Source organism: Macaca fascicularis, chromosome 11 (genome assembly GCF_037993035.2).
Source record: "Macaca fascicularis isolate 582-1 chromosome 11, T2T-MFA8v1.1".
NCBI lineage: Eukaryota > Metazoa > Chordata > Mammalia > Primates > Cercopithecidae > Macaca > Macaca fascicularis.
Window position 1 is genome coordinate 127,106,158 of NC_088385.1, and position 19,618 is coordinate 127,125,775.

Below are 19,618 nucleotides of genomic sequence, written 5' to 3' on the forward strand. Positions count from 1 at the left end.
TTTGGCAGCTTGAACCTTTATTTTTAGTATTTTTTTAAAAAGCATAATTAGAAACTTTCAATACAGAAATACTCCTAGCAAACCATTTAAAAGTGGTGTGTGTTTGACAGGAATTTCACATCAGGTCCACTAGGACATCGGTCCAGCCCTGAGTCCCCACCCCCACCCCATAACCCCCATTCATGCGTGTAACAGTGGGACAGGCACACTGTCATGACCAAAATCACCCCAACACCTGGGGCTGATGTCCAGCTGCCAGAAGCCATGGGGGCTTCTAGCCTGGGCTGGAAGCTCCCAGGGACCCCCCCCCCCTTCTTATTGCTTGAATTTGCAAGCACACCCTTGCTGGCCTCACCTGATCGCTCAGAGGCCAGCATGCCCCCCACCCAACGGTACAGGAGCCCCCAAGCACCCTGCATCCTCACAGGACCCATGGCCAACCAGGACAGTCCCAAAGACAGAGACCCTGCTTCTGCTCCTGCTGACCCCACTGACCAGATGAGGCTGCCTGCTGGTCAGCCCTGCAGCCCCCTCCACAGCACCTTCCTTCCCAGGCCCACGGAGCTCCCCCACCCCATCCTGTGGCTCCAAAGTGAAGGACTGTCCCAGAACCACCAGCCTTTGGAAGTTTGGGCAAGTGGAGAGACGGGTGAGAAGAAACCCCGTTTTTATTAAAAACCCATCCACAGTGCTAACATGGAAACTGCAGTGTGATCTGTGATGTGATTGTCCGATCAGGGCTCTCCCTGGAAATCGCCTAGGAAAGGAAATCTAAGGAAACACATCCTGGTGTTGAACTCAGTTCTTCCCAGGTCACTTGATCCCTGTAGGGGGAGGGGAATGAGGTGTCCGGGCTGGGGGCAGGGGAGCAGTCATCAAGCGCAGATGACTGACCCTGGTTTTTCTCCAGGGGACTGGGGCGTGTCAAAACTGGCCGCCCCAGCCATTCCTTCCCACCCACTAGGAAATCCTCTTGCTACCTTTGTCCTGACAAAGGTTAGGACAGTGACCAAGGCCTGTCCACGGTCCCAGCCCAGAGGCCCCAGACATGCACTCCGCACAGGTGCCTGAGGCTGCAGCATAGACTCCTGACCTCCAGTGGGAGGCAACTCGGACAAGGGTGGGAGGCCCCTTCTCCGTTCCCACCAAGAAAAGCCAAAGAGCCCAGCCCCACAATGGCAGGAAGCCATTCATTTTTTTCTAAAAACAGTGGACACAAAGTGGGGTGGCCTCAACTTTTGCTGCTGTGCCAATCAAACCTCAGGGAAAGAGAATAATTGTGAGGAATTTAATTCACTTGATTTGGCTTCATTTTCTTGATCTGTTAAAATAATGCTCCCATAGCCCCCCTGCCAGCCCTGTCTCTGCACGAACCTACCCCGACCTTTCTGTTGGAACTGAAAACTGTTGATAGAAATGAGAAGCCATGGCTCCCCTGGGTTTGGAGTTCAGAGGCATCTAGAAGGCAGGACAAGAAATCTGTTGGCCAAAGGGCAAGACTGGCCACCTCTGTGGAACTGCAGGGCCTGCCTCGAGACCGGGTTCCCCAGCTCCCAGAATGGCTGTGGGGGCAGAACAGGGAGGGAAGGGAGCTGGCGCAGGCCCCAGAGAAGGGGCAAGACCCTGCGTGCCAGGGACAGAAGCTGACAGCCTGTCGGAGAGAATGAGCAACGTGGAGCCCACTCCATTGGCACAGGCTGGCCGAAGACGCAGCTAGTGACGCTGTCTCCTCAGGACGCTGCTTGCAGTAAGATGGGCTGGGGAGGGGCGCGGGGAGAGTCCGCTGCAGCAGGCTGGCACCAAGGAGGCAAAAGCCAGAGCAGGACGTGGTGTGCGGCCGGATAGAGCAATATACACTATGTACAGACTCTGCGAATCAGTCCGCTCGGCGGGCAGCGTCCTCGCCAGGTCCAGGCGCCTCGGCCGGGGAGAAGGGGGCACCAATAGGGAAGGGCGGGCTGGTCCAACACCTTCTTGGCACTCGAGGAGGGCGGGGGAGGAAGTGCCGATGGCACCTCCCGATACAAAAACATGAAGAGAATTCTTTAAATAACGGCACGAAACTGAGACTGTCCCCCGAGGAACCTCCACGGGCCTCGGGCTGGGGGAGGGACCGCAGTGCAGTCTCTGCAGTGGACTGGGCGCCATTAGCAGCAGCGTTTCTTTCGTTTACTGTTCTTCGTGAGCTTCACCACATCGTTCTGTTGCTGCTGCTGCTGTTTTGCCAGGTTGTCTTTCTTTGCTCGGAGGACCAGCTCCGTGATGCAGTTGAACATCTGTGGAGAGGAAAGAGGAAGGGCCAGCCTCAGACCTGGCCAGGAGGCCCCTGCTGGCCTGCACGGCCGCCTCCCTGCCTTCCGGGGCCCAGCTGTTTCTACCTGGGTCTTTCTACCTGGAATTTTTGGCATGTATGTCTGTTCCAGAAGGAGGTGGTGAATTATTTTATTTAAAGGTCAAAACGAACAGCATTGCTAAAACCCCGCCTCTACAAAAAGATACAAAAATTTAGCTGGGAGTGGTGGTGCACACTGTAGTCCCAGCTACTTGAGAGGCTAAGGTGGAAGATCACTTGAGCCCAGGAGATCAAGACTACAGTGGGCTGTGAACACACCACTGTACTCCAACCTGGATGACAGAGTTAGACACTGACTCAACAAATAAAGAAGTCTGAAAAAAGGAACACCATCAGAGGCCCATGAGCTGTGTGGACTTGGGGAAGTCAAACTCAGAGGGGTTTTCCAGTCCTTCTTTTATATAGAGAGACCAACCCCTTTCCTTCAGCTGGAATCTTTTTTTTTTTTTTTTTTTTTGAGACGGAGTCTCACTCTATCGCCCAGGCTGCAGTGCAATGGTACAATCTCGGCTCACTGCAAACTCCGCCTCCCTGGTTCACACCATTCTCCTACCTCAGCCTCCCGAGTAGCTGGGACTACAGGCGCCCGGCTAATTTTTTTGTATTTTTAGTAGACACGGAGTTTCACTGTATTAGCCAGGATGGTCTCGATCTCCTGACCTCGTGATCCACCCGCCTAGGCCTCCCAAAGTGCTGGGATTAGAGGCGTGTGCCACCACGCCTGGCCCAGCTGGAGTCTTATGACATGACAGATGAAAGTGCCCCTGCTGTTCATGGACATAGGTGACCCGCGGTCTGCCCGCTCCATGCCACCTCATGGCATGAGAGGTGAAGTCACCACCCAAGGTCATACCAGCCTTACCCACAGGCCCAGGTGGATAGGCCAGCATCAGGACACCAGCCTGACTTACAAAGGAGCCTGTGCTCCCTGCCACTGTGTGGCCCATTTGCCCTGAAGCAGTGGGATCCTCAACTTACCATAGGCCTCTGGGCTCCACACACCACAAGGTGGCCAATGAGGCAGAGGACTGGAGTGGAAACTGTGCTTGCCTTTGGTGTGGGACAGAGGTTTACTCAGTCTCTTACTAGCTGGGTGGTGGTCCTTGAGTGACTTCAACACTTGGAGCCTCAGTTTCCCTATTTGAAATGTGGGAATAATTGTACCTACCTCAGAGGACTGTTGTGCTATCAACTAAGATCGTTAAAGGGCCTGGCACACAGTAGGCACTCAATAAATAGCAGTTACTATGACATTTTCTGTCGGTCATTTAGATGCCTCAAGCAGGTCAGCAGCAGGGAGAAGACGGCCACAGGTATGTGGCAGAGCTAGTGGCCCAGGGCCTCACCTCTTCCACGTTGACATTCTCCTTGGCGCTGGTCTCAAACAACTGGATGCCCATCTGCCCGGCAAATTTGTAGGCATCTTCTGTCTCCACCACCTTCCGCTCAGGGTCGTCATTCTTATTACCCACTTCAAAGCAAGGCAGAGTCAGCGCAGCCCTGAGGGGCGGAGCCGGCTGCCCCTCTCCCCCACCCCACCCCCACCCCGGCCCTGGGTGCAGCCTCACCTAATATTCGGCAGACATCATCACAGTTCTGGTTGATTTCGTGAAGCCACCGCTTGACGTTGACGAATGACTCGGCACTGGTGACGTCGTAAACCACAATGACCCCGTGGGTCCCCCGATAATACCTGCAGGGCCAGAGTGTGCAGCAGCACATCAACCCCGGCAGGAGTCACCCCCTTGCCAGAACCCGCCTGCCCCCGTTAGGACAGTGACCGGAAAAGGTGAGGGTGGCCCTAGAGCCTGGACTCTCACTCGGCCGCGGCAGACGCCCGAGCCACGCCAGGCCAGCAGGAGAGGCTACTGCGGCAGCACTGGCTCCCCCTGCCTGCCTGGAGCACCAGCAGGGCGGGAGGACCAGCCCCCGGGCGGCAGAGCAGGTCTGAGGAGTCCCCTCCTGCTGTTGAGAGTCTGCTGCGGGCTTGAAACATCTTTGAAGTTCTTGCTTTATTTTGGGAACTCAAGCAGTTTTTGTATTTGACATCATGTTATCACTGTCTTTGAACGTTCAAAAAAAATATTTTCTCCTCAAACCTGTTTTAGAGGAACGCCTTTCCAACAAGCCACACCATCATGACGCCCTGGCAAAGTCTGTGTCCCTCCCCCGGGGCAGGTAGGCCCCTCCCTTCCTGCTACTCTTGGCTTATCTGTGCAGGTGGCAGGAAAAGCGTGGAAGCCACACAAGCATCCAGGGATGGCTGGGGAGAGGGTGCCCAGCAAAGCCACCACCCGAATATGCAGAGCCCAGGGTCAGCCAGGAGGACCGGAAGGAAGGGGAGGCCCAATTCTCCTCTCCAGACCCCAGGTCCCCATTCATCCCAATGGCGCAGGAGGACATCAGTCCCCGGGGGAAGAGGGGGACCACAGCCTCCGCTTCTTCACTTCCCCGAGAGCTGTCACAGAGCCAGAGGCCAGGCAGCAGCCCCGCCCCGCACTCTGCAATCAGCCAGAGCTATCCCTCTGTCCCCTCTCCCCAAAGCCACAGGGACCTCCACCCCAGGGCTCCTCAGGACACCACACAGACAAACCATGAGTGGACAGGCTGCTTCTTCCAGGCCTTCTGGCTGCCACCTGCCCCAGCCCTAATTACCTCCACCCCCATGAGGTTCATGGGGACAGCCCAAGCCCCAGTTCAGGAACAGCCCAAGTCAGCACAGGCTGAGCGAGAATGGGGTAGCCAGGCTGGTGGCTGCGGCTCCGTTCCTGTCCACCTGCCCATCAGCTCTCCAGCCAATGCTTCACATCTGAGGCCTGATCCAAGGACAAAAGCCCACCCCTGGCTCCACCTCTGAAAGGCTAGAGGGCGCCTGCATTCACCCTGCCACACCTCGCAGCTTCAACAATTGCGGAGCGCAGGTGGCTGGTCCTTAGCTGGGGCGGTCAGGAGGAAGAAAGGAGCTAAGCATTCCCCCAAGGGCGGGGAGCAGTAAACAGTATCAGTTCTTCAGCATCATCAATATGCCTTCAAGGACAATCTGTGGTCCCAGACAGAGGTGGTGGAAGGAAACCCAGAGGCAGCTTGGGGGCGGCCCTGAGCATCTTCCCTGAGGCTGTGGAGCTGGAGGAGCTCCTCCTGCCCAGGCCTGGGGCAAAGCCCAACCTGCCCCTGCCACTGCCCCTGCCCCTACCCCTGCCCCTTCCCCTGCCCCATCCTTGCTCCACCCTCAACACGACCGCTGGGATCTCTTCCCAGGGCTTCATCCTGCCCACAGTTTTGCTTCCAGGGCAGCATCGCTCCTTGGCTTTGGGGTAGCTGTCTTGGCACTGAGCCCACGAACTAGCTCTAGCCTTGGCAGCTGCTGCTGAGAGCGCCGGGTCAGCACACAGCATGGCGTGTCAGACGCCTTCCAGAGCGAGGGCGCGCCAGAGCCACAGGAACAGGCGACTGTCCCCTGCCAGCAGAGGAAGCCCAAGGAGTGGATGGCTCTGCAGACTCTCCTTTGCTGAAGATGATCAGAGATGCCAAGAAACGCCTACAACCATGGCCCCGGCACAGAGCCCCCGCGGCTCCCTGGGCGCCTCTGCCTCATCTGGGGCCCAGGACAGGGGCTTTATGTAAGAGCAGAAAATGTGTCTGGGGATGAAGTCAGGGGCTCAGAGCTCTGGCTAGGAGGAACCAGAGCACCGAGGCTTCCCATGGCCACCAGGAATCGCCTTCACTCATGGGGACTCTGCTCTAGGCCAGGCACAGAGCTGGGGGCTTGGGATCCATGACCGTATTAATCTCTGCAGCCACCTGATCCAGCAGACCTCAGGTTGGCCATGTGACCAGCGAGGACGTGAGGCTGAGTGCGGCGGCCAGCTGGAAGTCCTGGCGCTCAGGGCTGACTCCCAGGCCCAATGCCAGGGCCTTGCCTTCCTTGTCACTTCTCCCCTCACCTCCACCCCACCCGCACCTTTCAGGGCCGGCAAACCTCAGCTTCTGAGAGCAAGAACTCGAGAGGGGGTGACCACAGGGCTCTTTCTCGCCAGGCTAACAGGATGCGGTTTCGGTTTCTCTTTGAATGCCCTGCATCGGAAAAAGTCACACTACTACATCCTGACTGCCCCATTCCTGAAAACTCCTCATCTCCCCAAAACTCCTTCCTTCTTTGCCAGTGACCATCAAAGGGCGTCGAGACTTCCAGGGGCCCCTCAGTGCGCCCTGCTGGGCCTCCTGCCTCATGAGGGCCAGAGTGGGACTCCAAGATGGAGCTACCTCTCTGCTTCCCCAGACAGGTGGGACTCCGTCTGGGGCCCAGCAGCTACCCACAGGCTGCCCCTTCCCAAGCCCCCTGGGAAAACCCATGATGCTCCCAAGAAGCCGAGTGACTCCTCCCCACCTCCCCACAGATGGAGGAACCAGTTCACCCTCTTCGCGCCCTGCCCAGCCTGGAAAGCAGCTGACTGCATAGTGACAGGGAGGGGCTGTGGCTCCTCCTGCTGAAAGAGCCTCAGACCCCCCCAGGCCCCACAGCCCTGCCCAAAGGGTTCATTCCTCATGGCCACGGGCCTCCAAACCTCTGCTGCCCTGACCTCCACCTGGTTTGAAGGCACAGGATGGGGCGGGAAAGCAGGGGTACCACCTGACCAGCTGGTGCAGGGCCTCCGCAGCCTCAGGGCCAATCCTGAGTGCCCCCAACCCCCGCCCCCCGAGTTAGGAGGCTTCTTCCTCCCTGGGCCTGTTTTCCTGTCCATAAAATGGAGATAGTCACAGGTCTCTCTACCGGGATTAACCGAAACAAAGCAGCTGAAATCCTAGCGACAGGCCCAACCCAGAGCAAGGACGCGAGAGGTCAGCACCCAGACCAGCCCTGGCCAGAGCATGAGGGCTTGTCTCGCCTGGGCTGCGCTGCCCAAAGCACTGATGCCAGCCCTGCCCCAGCGTCCTCCGCAGGTTCTCACTGGCAGCTGCCAAGACATGCAGGCCACAGAGCCCTCGCTCACGGGACTCATCAACAGTCACCACACAGCACCACACCCGGGCGACCCCAGGACTGGGAGCTCCCAGGGATTCGGGGCATCACGGACCGCAGCACAAATGCGCTCAGCATAGGGTGAACCCAGTGACAAGCCCTCTGCCTCGACTCCAGCCCCAGGAGCTGCTCGCCCAGTGCACCTGTCCCTCCTCCAGCAGCCCTGCTCTCCCCCACACTCCCAGCCACCCATGGGGGCGCTGCACCCCACACTTCCCGCCCTTGGGAGATGCCGAGGGGTCCGGGGTGGGCAGCCAGCCTGGGGAGTACCCAGCTTTCATGCTGTGGGGAGGGAGGGGACCGCTGGCCGGGACTTCCTCATTCGCCTTCCTGAGGTCACTTCCAGAGAGAGCCGAGGAGGTGTCTGTGGAGCCAGACAGCGCCCCTCACTCTTCACAGGCTACTGTGTGGAGCACAGGCTCGGCCGATGGGAGGGACCCCTCCAGGGCACCCTCTGTCAAATGGGATGACAGCAGCACCGAGCACACGGAGCTGCAGACACCAAACCCCGGCCACGCACGTTGACGGCTGCGGCAGAGCACCCAGCACCCTCCACATGGAAGCCAATCCCAGAGGCAGTCCCTCCAGGAAACGAGCGCAGAGAGCTTCGGCAACTTGCCTAAGGACACACAGTCCAACAGCTCCAAATCGGTCCCTTCAGACCCCGCTCTTCCCTAAAACCTGCTCCATTAACAACGCAATAACCAGGAGCTGCTCCGAAGGACACTGCCCATCTGCGCTGGAGCCCAGCTTCCCCCGGCCTGCAGCTTAGCCACAACGGCGGGCAACTGGTGGGCGGCCGGATTTCCCAGGAACAGCTTTAAGGGGAGGGAAGGGCCTGCTGACATGCACCAACAGGTCTCTGGACAGCGTCACCTCCAAGGCATCAGGGTGGGTGACGGGAGCCTGCACAGGCCAACTCCAGCTGCCATAACTGACACCTACCAAGAGGAACTGTCAGTGACTAAGTCCTGGGCGGGCAGGGCACTCTGCAACCCCCTAGTAAGGCAAACGCTATTCTGCTCCCTCTGTAAGGTGACGGCGCAGTGGGCTGGAGGGTCGGCTGACTCTCCAAGGAGGCTGAACATGGCCACTGTCCGGCCATCCGGCCAGACTCCAGCCAGGGTGCTCAGCGACTCCCCCTACAGCATTCCCCTCACACCTTCAGGACTGGGAAGGGTGCAACCAAACGCCATCTACTACAGCCAACAACAGGCTCACTTCCCGACAGCCTCAGGGACCCTCAGTGACATTTCCACCATGCAGGCACCAGTCGCTCAACCATGTCCACAGGTCAGTGATGTGGGTTGGGTGGGACGGGGCGGGCACAGGTCAGTGGCGTGGGTTGGGTGGGAGGGGGCGGGCACAGGTCAGTGGCGCGGGTTGGGTGGGAGGGGCGGGCACAGGTCGGTGGCGCGGGTTGGGTGGGAGGGGGCGGGCACAGGTCAGTGATGTGGGTTGAGTGGGAGTGGGCGGGCACAGGTCAGTGGCGCGGGTTGGGTGGGAGTGAGCAGGTGGACTCACGTGGAGGTGATGGTGCGGAAGCGCTCCTGCCCCGCTGTGTCCCAGATCTGCAGCTTCACCTTCTCTCCATTGATCTCCACGGTCCGGATCTTGAAATCCACTCCGATCGTGGTGATGTAGCTGCCTGCACACACAGGGCAGTTAACGAGGCCCGAGGCGGTATCCTCCCAGGCCCCGAGCCCCACACTGCACACAACACACCCCCAGGCTCCCCCACTCTCCTGACTCATTACATATGCCTGGCACTTTCTAGGTCCCAGGGACACAGCCCTGAACATCCTTGTTCACAAGGTCCCTCCACACAAGTGAAGGAGGGAGACAGGATGCAAGGAAACAAACAAAGGGGACAATTTCCAAGAGTGAATAGTGACACATAGGAAATAACATGGGATGGGACTGGTGGGAGCGGGACAGGCTCCTTTAGAGTGGCTAGGTGGGGACACACCAGCTGTGTCTGAGAATGGTAGACCTACAGGCACTCTGGGTTTTTCTTTTCAATTCAAAGAAATTTTAGGGCCCTCAAAATTCACTTCAAAACACACAAATAGGTCATGAGCTACAGTCCAAAAACCACTGCTCTAGGCAGGGGAGATAGTAGCAAAAACAGCCGTGGGTGGGGGTGGTCACGTGAGCTCAAGCCCAGGGCCCAAGGCAGACAGAACGTGGTGAGGCCAGATCTTGGACCAGTGTGCCACTTCCAAGAACATGGACTTTCTCTCGTGTGTGCTGGGGAGGCACCAAACAGTTTTGATCGGGGCATGAGCTCCTGCATATTAAATGGCTCTCTTGCAGCATCTGTGGGAAAAAATTGTTTTTTTGGGGAGGTGGGGACAGCATCTCATTCTGTCACCCAGGCTGGAGTGAAGTGGGATTGCACCCTTAGCCCTCCCCAGGGTCTGAAAATCCTCCCACCTCGGCCTCCCGAGTAGCTGGGATTACAGGCACACGCCACCACACCCAGCTAATTTTTGTATTTTTAGTAGAGATGGGGTTTCACCATGTTGCCCAGGCTGGTCTCAAACTCCTGACCTCCAGTGATCCACCTGTCTCAGCCTCCCAAAGTGCTGGGATTACAGGCACAAGCCACTGTGCCTGGCCTGAAAGATGGATTTGAGGAGAATTTCTAGCTGGCGTAATTGTCCAGTCCAGTCTTCCAAAGCCTGACACTAGGAAGAGAACAGCTTATCACTCCATTTGGGGCTTACACTGTAACAGTGCAGGAGACACACACACATACACACACACAATTATGTGAAATGTGGCAAGGGCGTAGGAAAGGTCAAATTCCAAGGTGGGGTGGGGAACAAGGCAGGCTTCAGGGAGGACGTCACATCTGGGCCTAGCTTGAAGGAACAGGTAAGACTTCAAAAGGTTGAGATTAGGTGGGGGAACCACATCCCACTCAAAAGCAAATAGCTGAGGACAACATGCAACCAGAACACATTCAGAAAACCAGCTGGCACCCGGGCTCTTCCAGCCAGGGGAACGCCAAGGAGTGCGGCCCACCGCCTAGCACAGTTAGGCTCTCCAGAAACAGCTGGTGGCTAACGAACCAGCAAGCCAAAGAACAAAAGAATGACCAGGGGGTAGGAGGAAGCCAGAAAGGTGAACTGAAAACAGACTACGAGCGCAGTGGTCCTCAGTGGTTGTCAGCCGGAATGACTGTCCCTCCAAAGGACACTCAGCAATGTCTGGAGGCATTTTTAGTTGTCATAGCAGGAGGAGGGGAAGTGTTGCTGGCATTTAGTGGGTGGAGGCCAAGGATGCTGCTCAATATCCTTCAACACGCAGGATAGCCCCACAACAAAAACCACAGGGCCCAGGCCGCCGAGGGCCCAGGCCGGGTGCGGTGGCTCACACCTGTAATCCGAGCAGTTTGGGAGGCCAAGGCAGGCGGATCACGAGGTCAGGAGATCGAGACCATCCTGGCTAACACGGTGAAACTCCATCTCTACTAAAAATACAAAAAATTAGCCGGGCATGGTGGTAGGCGCCTATAGTCCCAGCTACCCGGGAGGCTGAGGCAGGAGAATGGCGTGAACCTTGGAGGCGGAGCTTGCAGTGAGCCGAGATCGCGCCACTGTACTTTAGCCTGGGCGACAGAGCCAGACTCCATCTCAAAAAAAAAAAAAAAAAAATCACAGTGCCCAAAGAGTCAACAGTGTCCAAGTGAAGAAATCTTACTGTAAACTCTGTGCAGGTGAGAGGGGCCACTGAAGTTTTTAAATAGAGAAAAGACCCTGCCAGACACACACATGAGCTGTTCAGGGTGGGTAGGGGTTGCCGTAATGCTTCCAGGTAGAACCAACAGTAAACTGAGATGCTGGTAGTAGAAATGGCAAGGTGGGAAGAGATTGCAACAATGAGTCGTCCAAGCATTGAACACTGATTGGGATGGGGAGGGAGGGGGCCATTACGGAGGAAAATGAACATTTTTCAACATAATTAGAGGCTGTTAATCAGCTATCATTCTTGAACAGAAGGTTAACAGCCAGTCGCAACAAATAGCTGGTATTTATTGAACACTTAGTCCGAGGCACTGCAACCTGCACTATCTCAGGTAATCCTATATAACAACCCCATGGGGAAAGGCCCATTATGATTTCTACTTTACACATGAACTGGCTCAAGGTCACACAGAGAAGCCATCTCCTTCCAACACCACACCAACAGTGAGACTGCAGGGCCAGTATCAAGGAAACAAAGGGGGCAAAACCCACTTCTCCACCAAGACAGACATCAGCTATGGAATCACTTTCTTTTTTTTTTCTTTTTTTTTTTTTTTGATACTGAGTCTCGCTCTGTCGCCAGGCTGGAATGCTGTGGCACGATCTCGGCTCACTGCAACCTCCGACTCCCTGGTTCAAGAGACTCTCCTGCCTCAGCCTCCCGAGTAGCTGGGACTACAGGCACGCACCAGCACGCCCGGCTAATTTTTTTTTTTTTTTTTATTTTTAGTAAAGACAGAGTTTCACCATATTGGCCAGGATGGTCTCAATCTCCTGACCTCGTGATCCACCCGGCTCGGGCTCCCAAAGTGCTGGGATTACAGGCGTGAGCCACCGCGCCCGGCCAATGGAATCACTTTCTAAAGGCAGCCCAGCCATGTCAGAGGCAATTCTCCACAAGATAATCAGAGATGCCAACCCCACCCAAAGCATCTGTAATGAACCTGATTGTTTTGTTTGTTTTTTGAGATGGAGTCTCGCTCTGTCGCTCAGGTTGGAGTGCAGTGGCACAATCTCAGCTCACTGCAACCTCCCCTCCCAGGTTCAAGCAACTCTCCTGCCTCAGCCTACCGAGTCGCTATGATTACAGGTGTGTACCACCACGCCCAGCTAATTTTTGTATTTTTAGTAGAGATGGGGTTTCACCATGTTGGTCAGGCTGGTCTTGAACTCCTGACCTCATGATCCACCTGCCTCAGCCTCCCAAAGTGCTGGGATTACAGGCGTGAGCCACCGTGCCCGGCTAAACCTAATGTATTTCACAAACAAAAATGTGTTCAATCTTTCCAGTGATGAGGGAAATACAAATATAAACAAGTTAGCCCTTTTTGCCTATCAGCTCAGCAAGAATGAAGACAGCTACTAAGATCCAGCATTGATCAGGGTTGACAAGGGGCACTTTCCACCCTTCAGTGGGACTGTGGATCAAATGACTTCAGCTTCTTTGAAAAGCAGGTTGGCAGTACCTGTGAAAATTCTCAGTGCATACACCCTGTAAGCCAGTAACCCCACTTCTACAGAAGTGCACAATAAATATCAGCTGGGCGCGGTGGCTCACGCCTGTAATCCCAGCACTTTGGGAGGCCCAGGTGGGTGGATCACCTGAGGTCAGGCATTCGAGACCAGCCTGACCAACATGGTGAAATCCCATCTCTATTAAAAATACAAAAATTAGCCAGGCATGGTGGCGGGCGCCTGTAGTCCCAACTACTCGGAAGGCTGAGACAGGAGAATTGCTTGAACCCGGGAGGTGGACGTTGCAGTGAGCTGAAATCTCACCATTGCACTCCAGCCTGGGTAACAGAACGTGACTCCATCTCAAAAAAAAAAAAAAAGAATAAGTATCGCCTATATCCCAAGTAGCTAAGCATCACTGAAAACACAACCAGAAGCCAGGCACGAAGTAACAGCAGCGTCAGTGCACCACGTGGTGCATCCAAGCACAGAAAGCCCCACCACACTCAAATGAGCCACAAAGGCTACATGTGGAGTGCAGACAGAAATCGGAAAGACACACGCTGACCACAGGCTGCCAGGGAGGCACAGGGGGCAGGAGCAGGGACTGTATCCTGGGTGGCACCATAGATGCTGTTATGGGAATCTTCCTGTTTGGACCCTGGGTGGGAAAATGATGGCCCAGCCAAAGGGTTTTGGTGAGCAGGTGCATTCGACAGACCACAGAGGCTTCTGACAGAAATGCCACAAGGTCCTAAGCCCCCCTCCATCTTCTTCCCTCCTCTGGCAAACAGAATGAGACAGTTCCCAACATTAGGCAGAGGCAACTGTGTTCCAGTGCCAGGGAGGGGATGTCAACAAACAAACAAAAATGACACCACAGCAGCACTGCAGGGGAGGACTCACCTGAGAAAGTGTTGTCTGCAAAACGCAACAGTAAACTGCTCTTGCCCACACCTGCAAGAGAGAAAGCACTGTGATGAGGGGGGCAGGTGGGTCCCCTCCCTCCAGTCCCGGCCCTTCTTCCGGGACAGGATGCCTCAGTACCAATTTTTAAGAAGCTTAGTGGGACCCAGCTCACTTCTCAATGCTCTTTCCACCTCCCTGAGAGGCCGCACACCAAGAACATCTCTTCCACTGGATCCCTGACCTTTTCCTTCGTCCTTGTGTAAGACAAGCTGTTCCCAAATCCCCTGAGGGAGAGATGAGAAAGGGACTGGTGCCCAGGTCCTGGGCTGAGGGCTGGCCCAAAGGGAGATGCCAGACGACAAAGCAGAATGAAGGTCAACCACACGAAACAGCCCCCAAGTCCATCTACAACACAGTCCCTAGAAAAGTGCGCAGCATGTTACAGCACATCGGTTAGGGAGCCGCCCAAAATGCAGAGCTGTGGAGCATGAAAGCACCCTTGAGATCATCAGGGCTATCTTGCAGGTGAGGAAACCGAGGCCCACATAGCTAGAACTTAATGGCCACCATCTTTCTGGCTGATATCCCCACTGGGTGGACTGGTGGAGTGGAGGGTCTGCCTTATATCCATCAGGGCAGCAGCCCACATGTGCTCAGACCGTGCACCAGCCACAGCAGCTCCTGGCTACTTAGAGCACAAACAGGTACACATCTGGCCTCCCCCACTTTTTTTTGTAAAGAAATGGGGTTTCATTCAGTCACTCAGGCTGGAGTGCAATGGTGCAATCATGTCTCCCTGCAGCCTCCAACTCCTAGGCTCAAGTGATCCTCCGGCCTCAGCCTCCTGAGTAGCTGGGACCACATGTGCACACCACCATGCCCGGCTAATTTTTTTTATTTTTAGTAGGGACAGAGTCTTGCTATGTTGCCCAGGCTTATTTTTTTTTAACTTTTGTAGAGACGAGGTCTTGCTATGTTGCCCAAGTTGGTCTCAAACTTCTGGCCTCAAGCAACCCTCTCGCCTGGGCCTCCTGAAGTGCTGGGATTACAGGCATGAGCCATTGTGCCCGGACCTCTCCCCTTGACTTCAACTCACAGTGCTTTCAGCCTGCCAAGTGCACCTGTTCCATGTCCTCCTATCCTGTCCCCAATCTTCAACACCCCTGAGGCCAGCCAGGTTAACTGACCACAAAGAATTCACAGGCATCGGGCTGTGTGTGTGGTGAGCCCTTGGATGCCTCTTTGATGATAATTCTGGCCACATCTCTTGAGATGAGGAAGCCCAGGCCCACAGTGGCCGGCCTAAGTGCCTCTGCGAGCAGCTGGAAAGCTGAGATCCGCAGCCAGGCCCGACTCCTCCAGAGCGGTAACACTCCTCCCAGTACACACTGCTGGGAGTCTTGCGTCTGGTTCAGGAGGGGAAAAAATGGCCCGCGGGGGCTCCTGCATCTCACTCCTGTTCGATTTTTAATGAAAATGCAATGACAGCTATGAAACCCCCCGACACAAAGTGCAGATTTGAGCCGAGGTGTCTATTCATGGGAGAAGCCCACAGCATTTTTTTTTTTTTTTTTTTTTGAGAGACAGGGTCTTACTCTGTCTCTCAGGCTGGAGTGCAGTTGTGTGATCATAACTCATTCTAACCTTGAAATCCCCAAGTACCTAGGACTACAGGCATGCGCCACCACACCCAGCAAACTTTTTAAAAATTTTTTGTAGAGATGGCCTCTCACTACGTTGCCCAGGCTGGTCTCAAACTCGTGGTCTCAAACTCCTGGCCTCAAGCAATCTGCCCGCTTCCGCCTCCCAAGGTGCTGGGCTAACAGGCCTGAGCCACTGCATTTGGCCCCACAACTTTTTTTTTTTTTTTGAGACAGAGTCTCGCTCTGCCGCCCAGGCTGGAGTGCAGTGGCGTGATCTTGGCTCACTGCAAGCTCCGCCTCCCGGGTTCACGCCATTCTCCTGCCTCAGCCTCCCGAGTAGCTGGGACTACAGGCGCCCGCCACCTCGCCCGGCTAGTTTTTTTTTTTTTGTATTTTTTAGTAGAGACGGGGTTTCACTGTGTCAGCCAGGATGGTCTCGATCTCCTGACCTCGTGATCCACCCGTCTCGGCCTCCCAAAGTGCTGGGATTACAGGCTTGAGCCACCGCGCCCGGCCGGCCCCACAACTTTTAATAGATTCTCAAGAAGGGCACTGCCTCCACCCCCACTCTGCCAAGTAACCGAAGTGGCAAACCACTGCTGCAGCTATATTTCCCTAAGCCTAAGCCCAGCATCCTCTCTGGGAGATCCTCTAAACATCCCTTTCTGGGAGCTTCTCCTGGTGAGTGAGCTGCCCCGAGATGCCCAGAAGAACTTGTTTCACTGAGTAAGCCTGAGTCTTACTTTCCTAAAGACAGGCCAGGGTGAGGCTCTCCTGGGCAGGCAGATGCTGCTCAGCCCCGGGCCTGCAGCGCTCATGCTCAGGGCCACTTCCTCCTTGCTCCGCCGTAAGGCTTCCTGCTGAGCCCAAGGAGAGCCCGAGTCCCCGGCTGGGTCCTTCACGGCACTGTGCCCAACACCAGCACCCCACTGGCCTCGCGGCCTCCTCTGCTTCCTCCTGGAGCCTTCTGGGTCCAGCTTACTCAGCTAAAAGCTTGAATCTGGGAGTTTCTCTAGGACAGAGCCCTCTCCTCACCCGCCCTGTGCATTCACAGTGCTGTAAGCCAGGCCCAGCACTTAGTAGGTGCCAACCAAACACTGCTTAATGAATTTCTGCCTAAACAAACGCCCGCCACACTGACAGCTCTGCTATCTAGCGCTACCACTGCAACACAGCAGGCGCCTAAGCAGGGGTTTCCAAACTTCTGCAGGGCAGCAGAATCCTTTTCTTCATCCAAGCTTTACCCAAATCCCATGTCTAAAACAGCTCTCTCTGCAATGACACAGCAGTATCCCCTCTAGCTTGGCCTCTCCAGGTCCCCACACACTGTCCCCAGGTATCTCAGCAGAGCAGTTAAAAGCCACCAGGTTAGGCCGGGCGCGGTGGCTCAAGCCTGTAATCCCAGCACTTTGGGAGGCCGAGACGGGCGGATCACGAGGTCAGGAGATCGAGACCATCCTGGCTAACACGGTGAAACCCCGTCTCTACTAAAAAATACAAAAAACTAGCCGGGCGAGGTGGCGGGCGCCTGTAGTCCCAGCTACTCGGGAGGCTGAGGCAGGAGAATGGCGTGAACCCGGGAGGCGGAGCTTGCAGTGAGCTGAGATCCGGCCACTGCACTGCAGCCTGGGTGACAGAGCGAGACTCCGTCTCAAAAAAAAAAAAAAAAAAAAGCCACCAGGCTGGCGAGGTGCAGTGGCTCACGCCTGTAATCCCAGCACTTTGGGAGGCCGAGGTGGGCCGATCACGAGGTCAAGAGATCGAGACCATCCTGGCCAACATGGTGAACACCCCATCTCTACTAAAAATACAAAAATTAGCCGGGCGTGGTGGCATGCACCTGTAGTCCCAGCTACTCAGGAGGCTGAGGCAGGAGAATTGCTTGAACCCAGGAGGTGGAGGTTGCAGTGAGCCAAGATAGTGCCACTGCACTCCAGACTGGTGTCACAGTGAGACTCCATCTCAAAAAAAAAAAGAAAAAAAATTGGGAGGCCGAGGCAGGCAGATCACGAGGTCAGGAGTTCCAGACCAGCCTGACCAATATGATGAAACTCTATCACTACTAAAAATACAAAAATTAGCCAGGTGTGGTGGCGCACGCCTGTAATCCCAGCTACTTGGGAGGCTGAGGCAGGAGAACTGCTTGAACCCAGGAGGCAGAGGCTGCAGTGAACTGAGATCATGCCACTGTACTCCAGTATGGGCAACAGAGCCAGACTCCATCTCAAAAAAAAAAGCCACTAGGCTGCAGAAAGACCACAACCATCACCACATTATCTGCTGCTTTGGACCTGACATTAACCTCTGACACTGCTCTCCCTTTGAGAGGAACAGAAACCCACCCCAAGAAATGCTACCTCCTAAATATTCCTGAAAGAGGCTTTCTCAGAAATACAAGCTGCAGCCATTACCCACACCACCAGTGTCAGGGCAGAGGCAGAGGGCACCAGTCAACCTTCACCATAGCCACCGCGAGGCTGCCCAAGGGCCACATCAGTGTGACCCCAACCAGTCCAGCCCGTCATTCTTTTTCTTTCTTTTTTTTTTTTTTTTTGAGATGGAGTCTCACTCTGTTGCCCAGGCTGGAGTGCAGTGGCGCGATCTTGGCTGCAACCTCTACCTCCCAGATTCAAGTGATTCTCCTGCCTCAGCCTCCCGAGTAGCTGGGATTCCAGGCGCCCACCATCATACCCAGCTAATTTTTTGTATTGTTAGTAGAGACAGGGTTTCACCACGTTGGCCAAGCTGGTCTCGAGCTCCTGACCTCAAGTAATCTGCCTGCCTCGGCCTCCCAAAGTGCTGGGATTATAGAAGCGAGCCACTGCGCCCAGCCTTTTATCGCTGGCTGCTGTCTGGTCCCCACCACGCAAGCCACACACATGTCTTCCCTTCCCCCTGCTCCTGCCTGGGCTCTGGCCCCTCACTCCTGTCGGCTTCAGTTCCACCTCCTGAAGAGCCCCAGACCTTTCAGTGAAGTGTTCTCTATTTTTTTTGAAACAGGGACTTGCTCTGTTGCTCAGGCTAAAGTGCAGCAGCATGATCACAGCTCACTGCAGTCTCAACCTCCCAGACTCAAGAGATCCTCCCACCTCAGCCTCCCAAGTAGCTGAGACCACAGGCGTGCACCACCATGTCCTGCTAATTTTCTTATTTTTTGTTGAGACAGGGCCTCCCTGTGTTGCCCAGGCTGGTCTCAGACTCCTGGGCTCAAGTGATCCTCCACGTTGGCCTCCCAAAGTGCTGGGATTACAGGTGTGAGCCACCGTGCCTGGACTTTTTTTTTTTTTTTTTTTTTTTTTGAGACAGTGTCTCACTCTGTCACCCAGGCTGGAGTGCAGCTGTGTGATCCTAACTCCCTGTAACTTTGAACTCCTGGGTTAAAACAATCTTCCTGTCTCAGCCTCCCACGTAGCTGGGACTATAGATGTGCACCACCATGCCCAACTGATTTTTTTTTTTTTTTTTAAGAGATGGGGTCTCTGGCCGGGCGCGGTGGCTCAAGCCTGTAATCCCAGCACTTTGGGAGGCCGAGACGGGTGGATCACGAGGTCAGGAGATCGAGACCATCCTGGCTAACACAGTGAAACCCCGTCTCTACTAAAAAAATACAAAAAAATTAGCCGGGCGAGGTGGCGGGCGCCTGTAGTCCCAGCTACTCGGGAGGCTGAGGCAGGAGAATGGCGGGAACCCGGGAGGCGGAGCTTGCAGTGAGCCGAGATCGCGCCACTGCACTCCAGCCCGGGCGACAGAGCGAGACTCCGTCTCAAAAAAAAAAAAAAAAAAAAAAAAAAAAAAGAGATGGGGTCTCACTATCACTATGTTGCTCTCACTATGGTCTCGAGTTCAAGTGTTCCTCCCGCCTCATCCTCCCAAAGCACTGGGATGAGCTACTGTCCCCGGCCATGTTCTCAATTTTAATCGTGCCTCAGCAACTACTTCACTGTATAAACTCATGCAAGTCACACCCTCTCTCTGAGCCTCAGTTTACTCATCTGTCAAGTGAAGGGCTAACTCCATCTCCTAATGAGGATGGCTGGCCTGAGGGATGCAGACGAAATGCTGTTACAAATCAAAGCCAGTGTCAGAGAGTGTAAGGGAAAGTACAGAAAATACAGAACTGGCCGGGCATGGTGGCTCACGTCTGTAATCCCAGCACTTTGGGAGGCCGAGGTGGGCGGATCACGAGGTCAGGAGATCGAGACCATCCCGGCTAACACGGTGAAACCCGGTCTCTACTAAAAATACAAAAAATTAGCCAGGCGTGGTGGCGGGCGCCTGTAGACTCAGCTACTCGGGAGGCTGAGGCAGGAGAACAGTGAGAACCCGGGAGGCGCGGTCGGCAGTGAGATCGCACCACTGTACTCTAGCCTGGGTGACAAAGCGAGACTCCGTCTCAAAAAAAAAAAAAGAAAAGAAAAGAAAATATAGAACCTCCAGCATAACGAAGGGATGCAGAGGTCGAGGGAATCCATTGCAGAAGCATCCA

At 55.2% G+C, this 19,618-nt stretch overlaps 1 protein-coding gene across 2 annotated transcripts in view; it reads right to left on the bottom strand.

Annotated features, from left to right (window-relative positions):
* The window catches only part of RAB35 (RAB35, member RAS oncogene family), a 22,495-nt gene continuing 2,877 nt past the window's right edge, over positions 1 to 19,618 (bottom strand). Inside the window, exons 2-6 of one of the 2 annotated variants that reach the window (XM_005572386.3) lie at positions 13,487 to 13,537; positions 8,898 to 9,021; positions 3,922 to 4,046; positions 3,700 to 3,824; positions 1 to 2,276 (exon numbers count right to left, since the gene is read on the bottom strand). In XM_005572386.3, coding sequence (XP_005572443.1) covers positions 2,148 to 2,276; positions 3,700 to 3,824; positions 3,922 to 4,046; positions 8,898 to 9,021; positions 13,487 to 13,537 — 554 coding nt within the window. In that variant the 3' untranslated portion in view covers positions 1 to 2,147. The remainder of the gene's footprint in view (positions 2,277 to 3,699; positions 3,825 to 3,921; positions 4,047 to 8,897; positions 9,022 to 13,486; positions 13,538 to 19,618) is intronic. The other variant, XM_005572387.5, reaches the window with a different exon arrangement.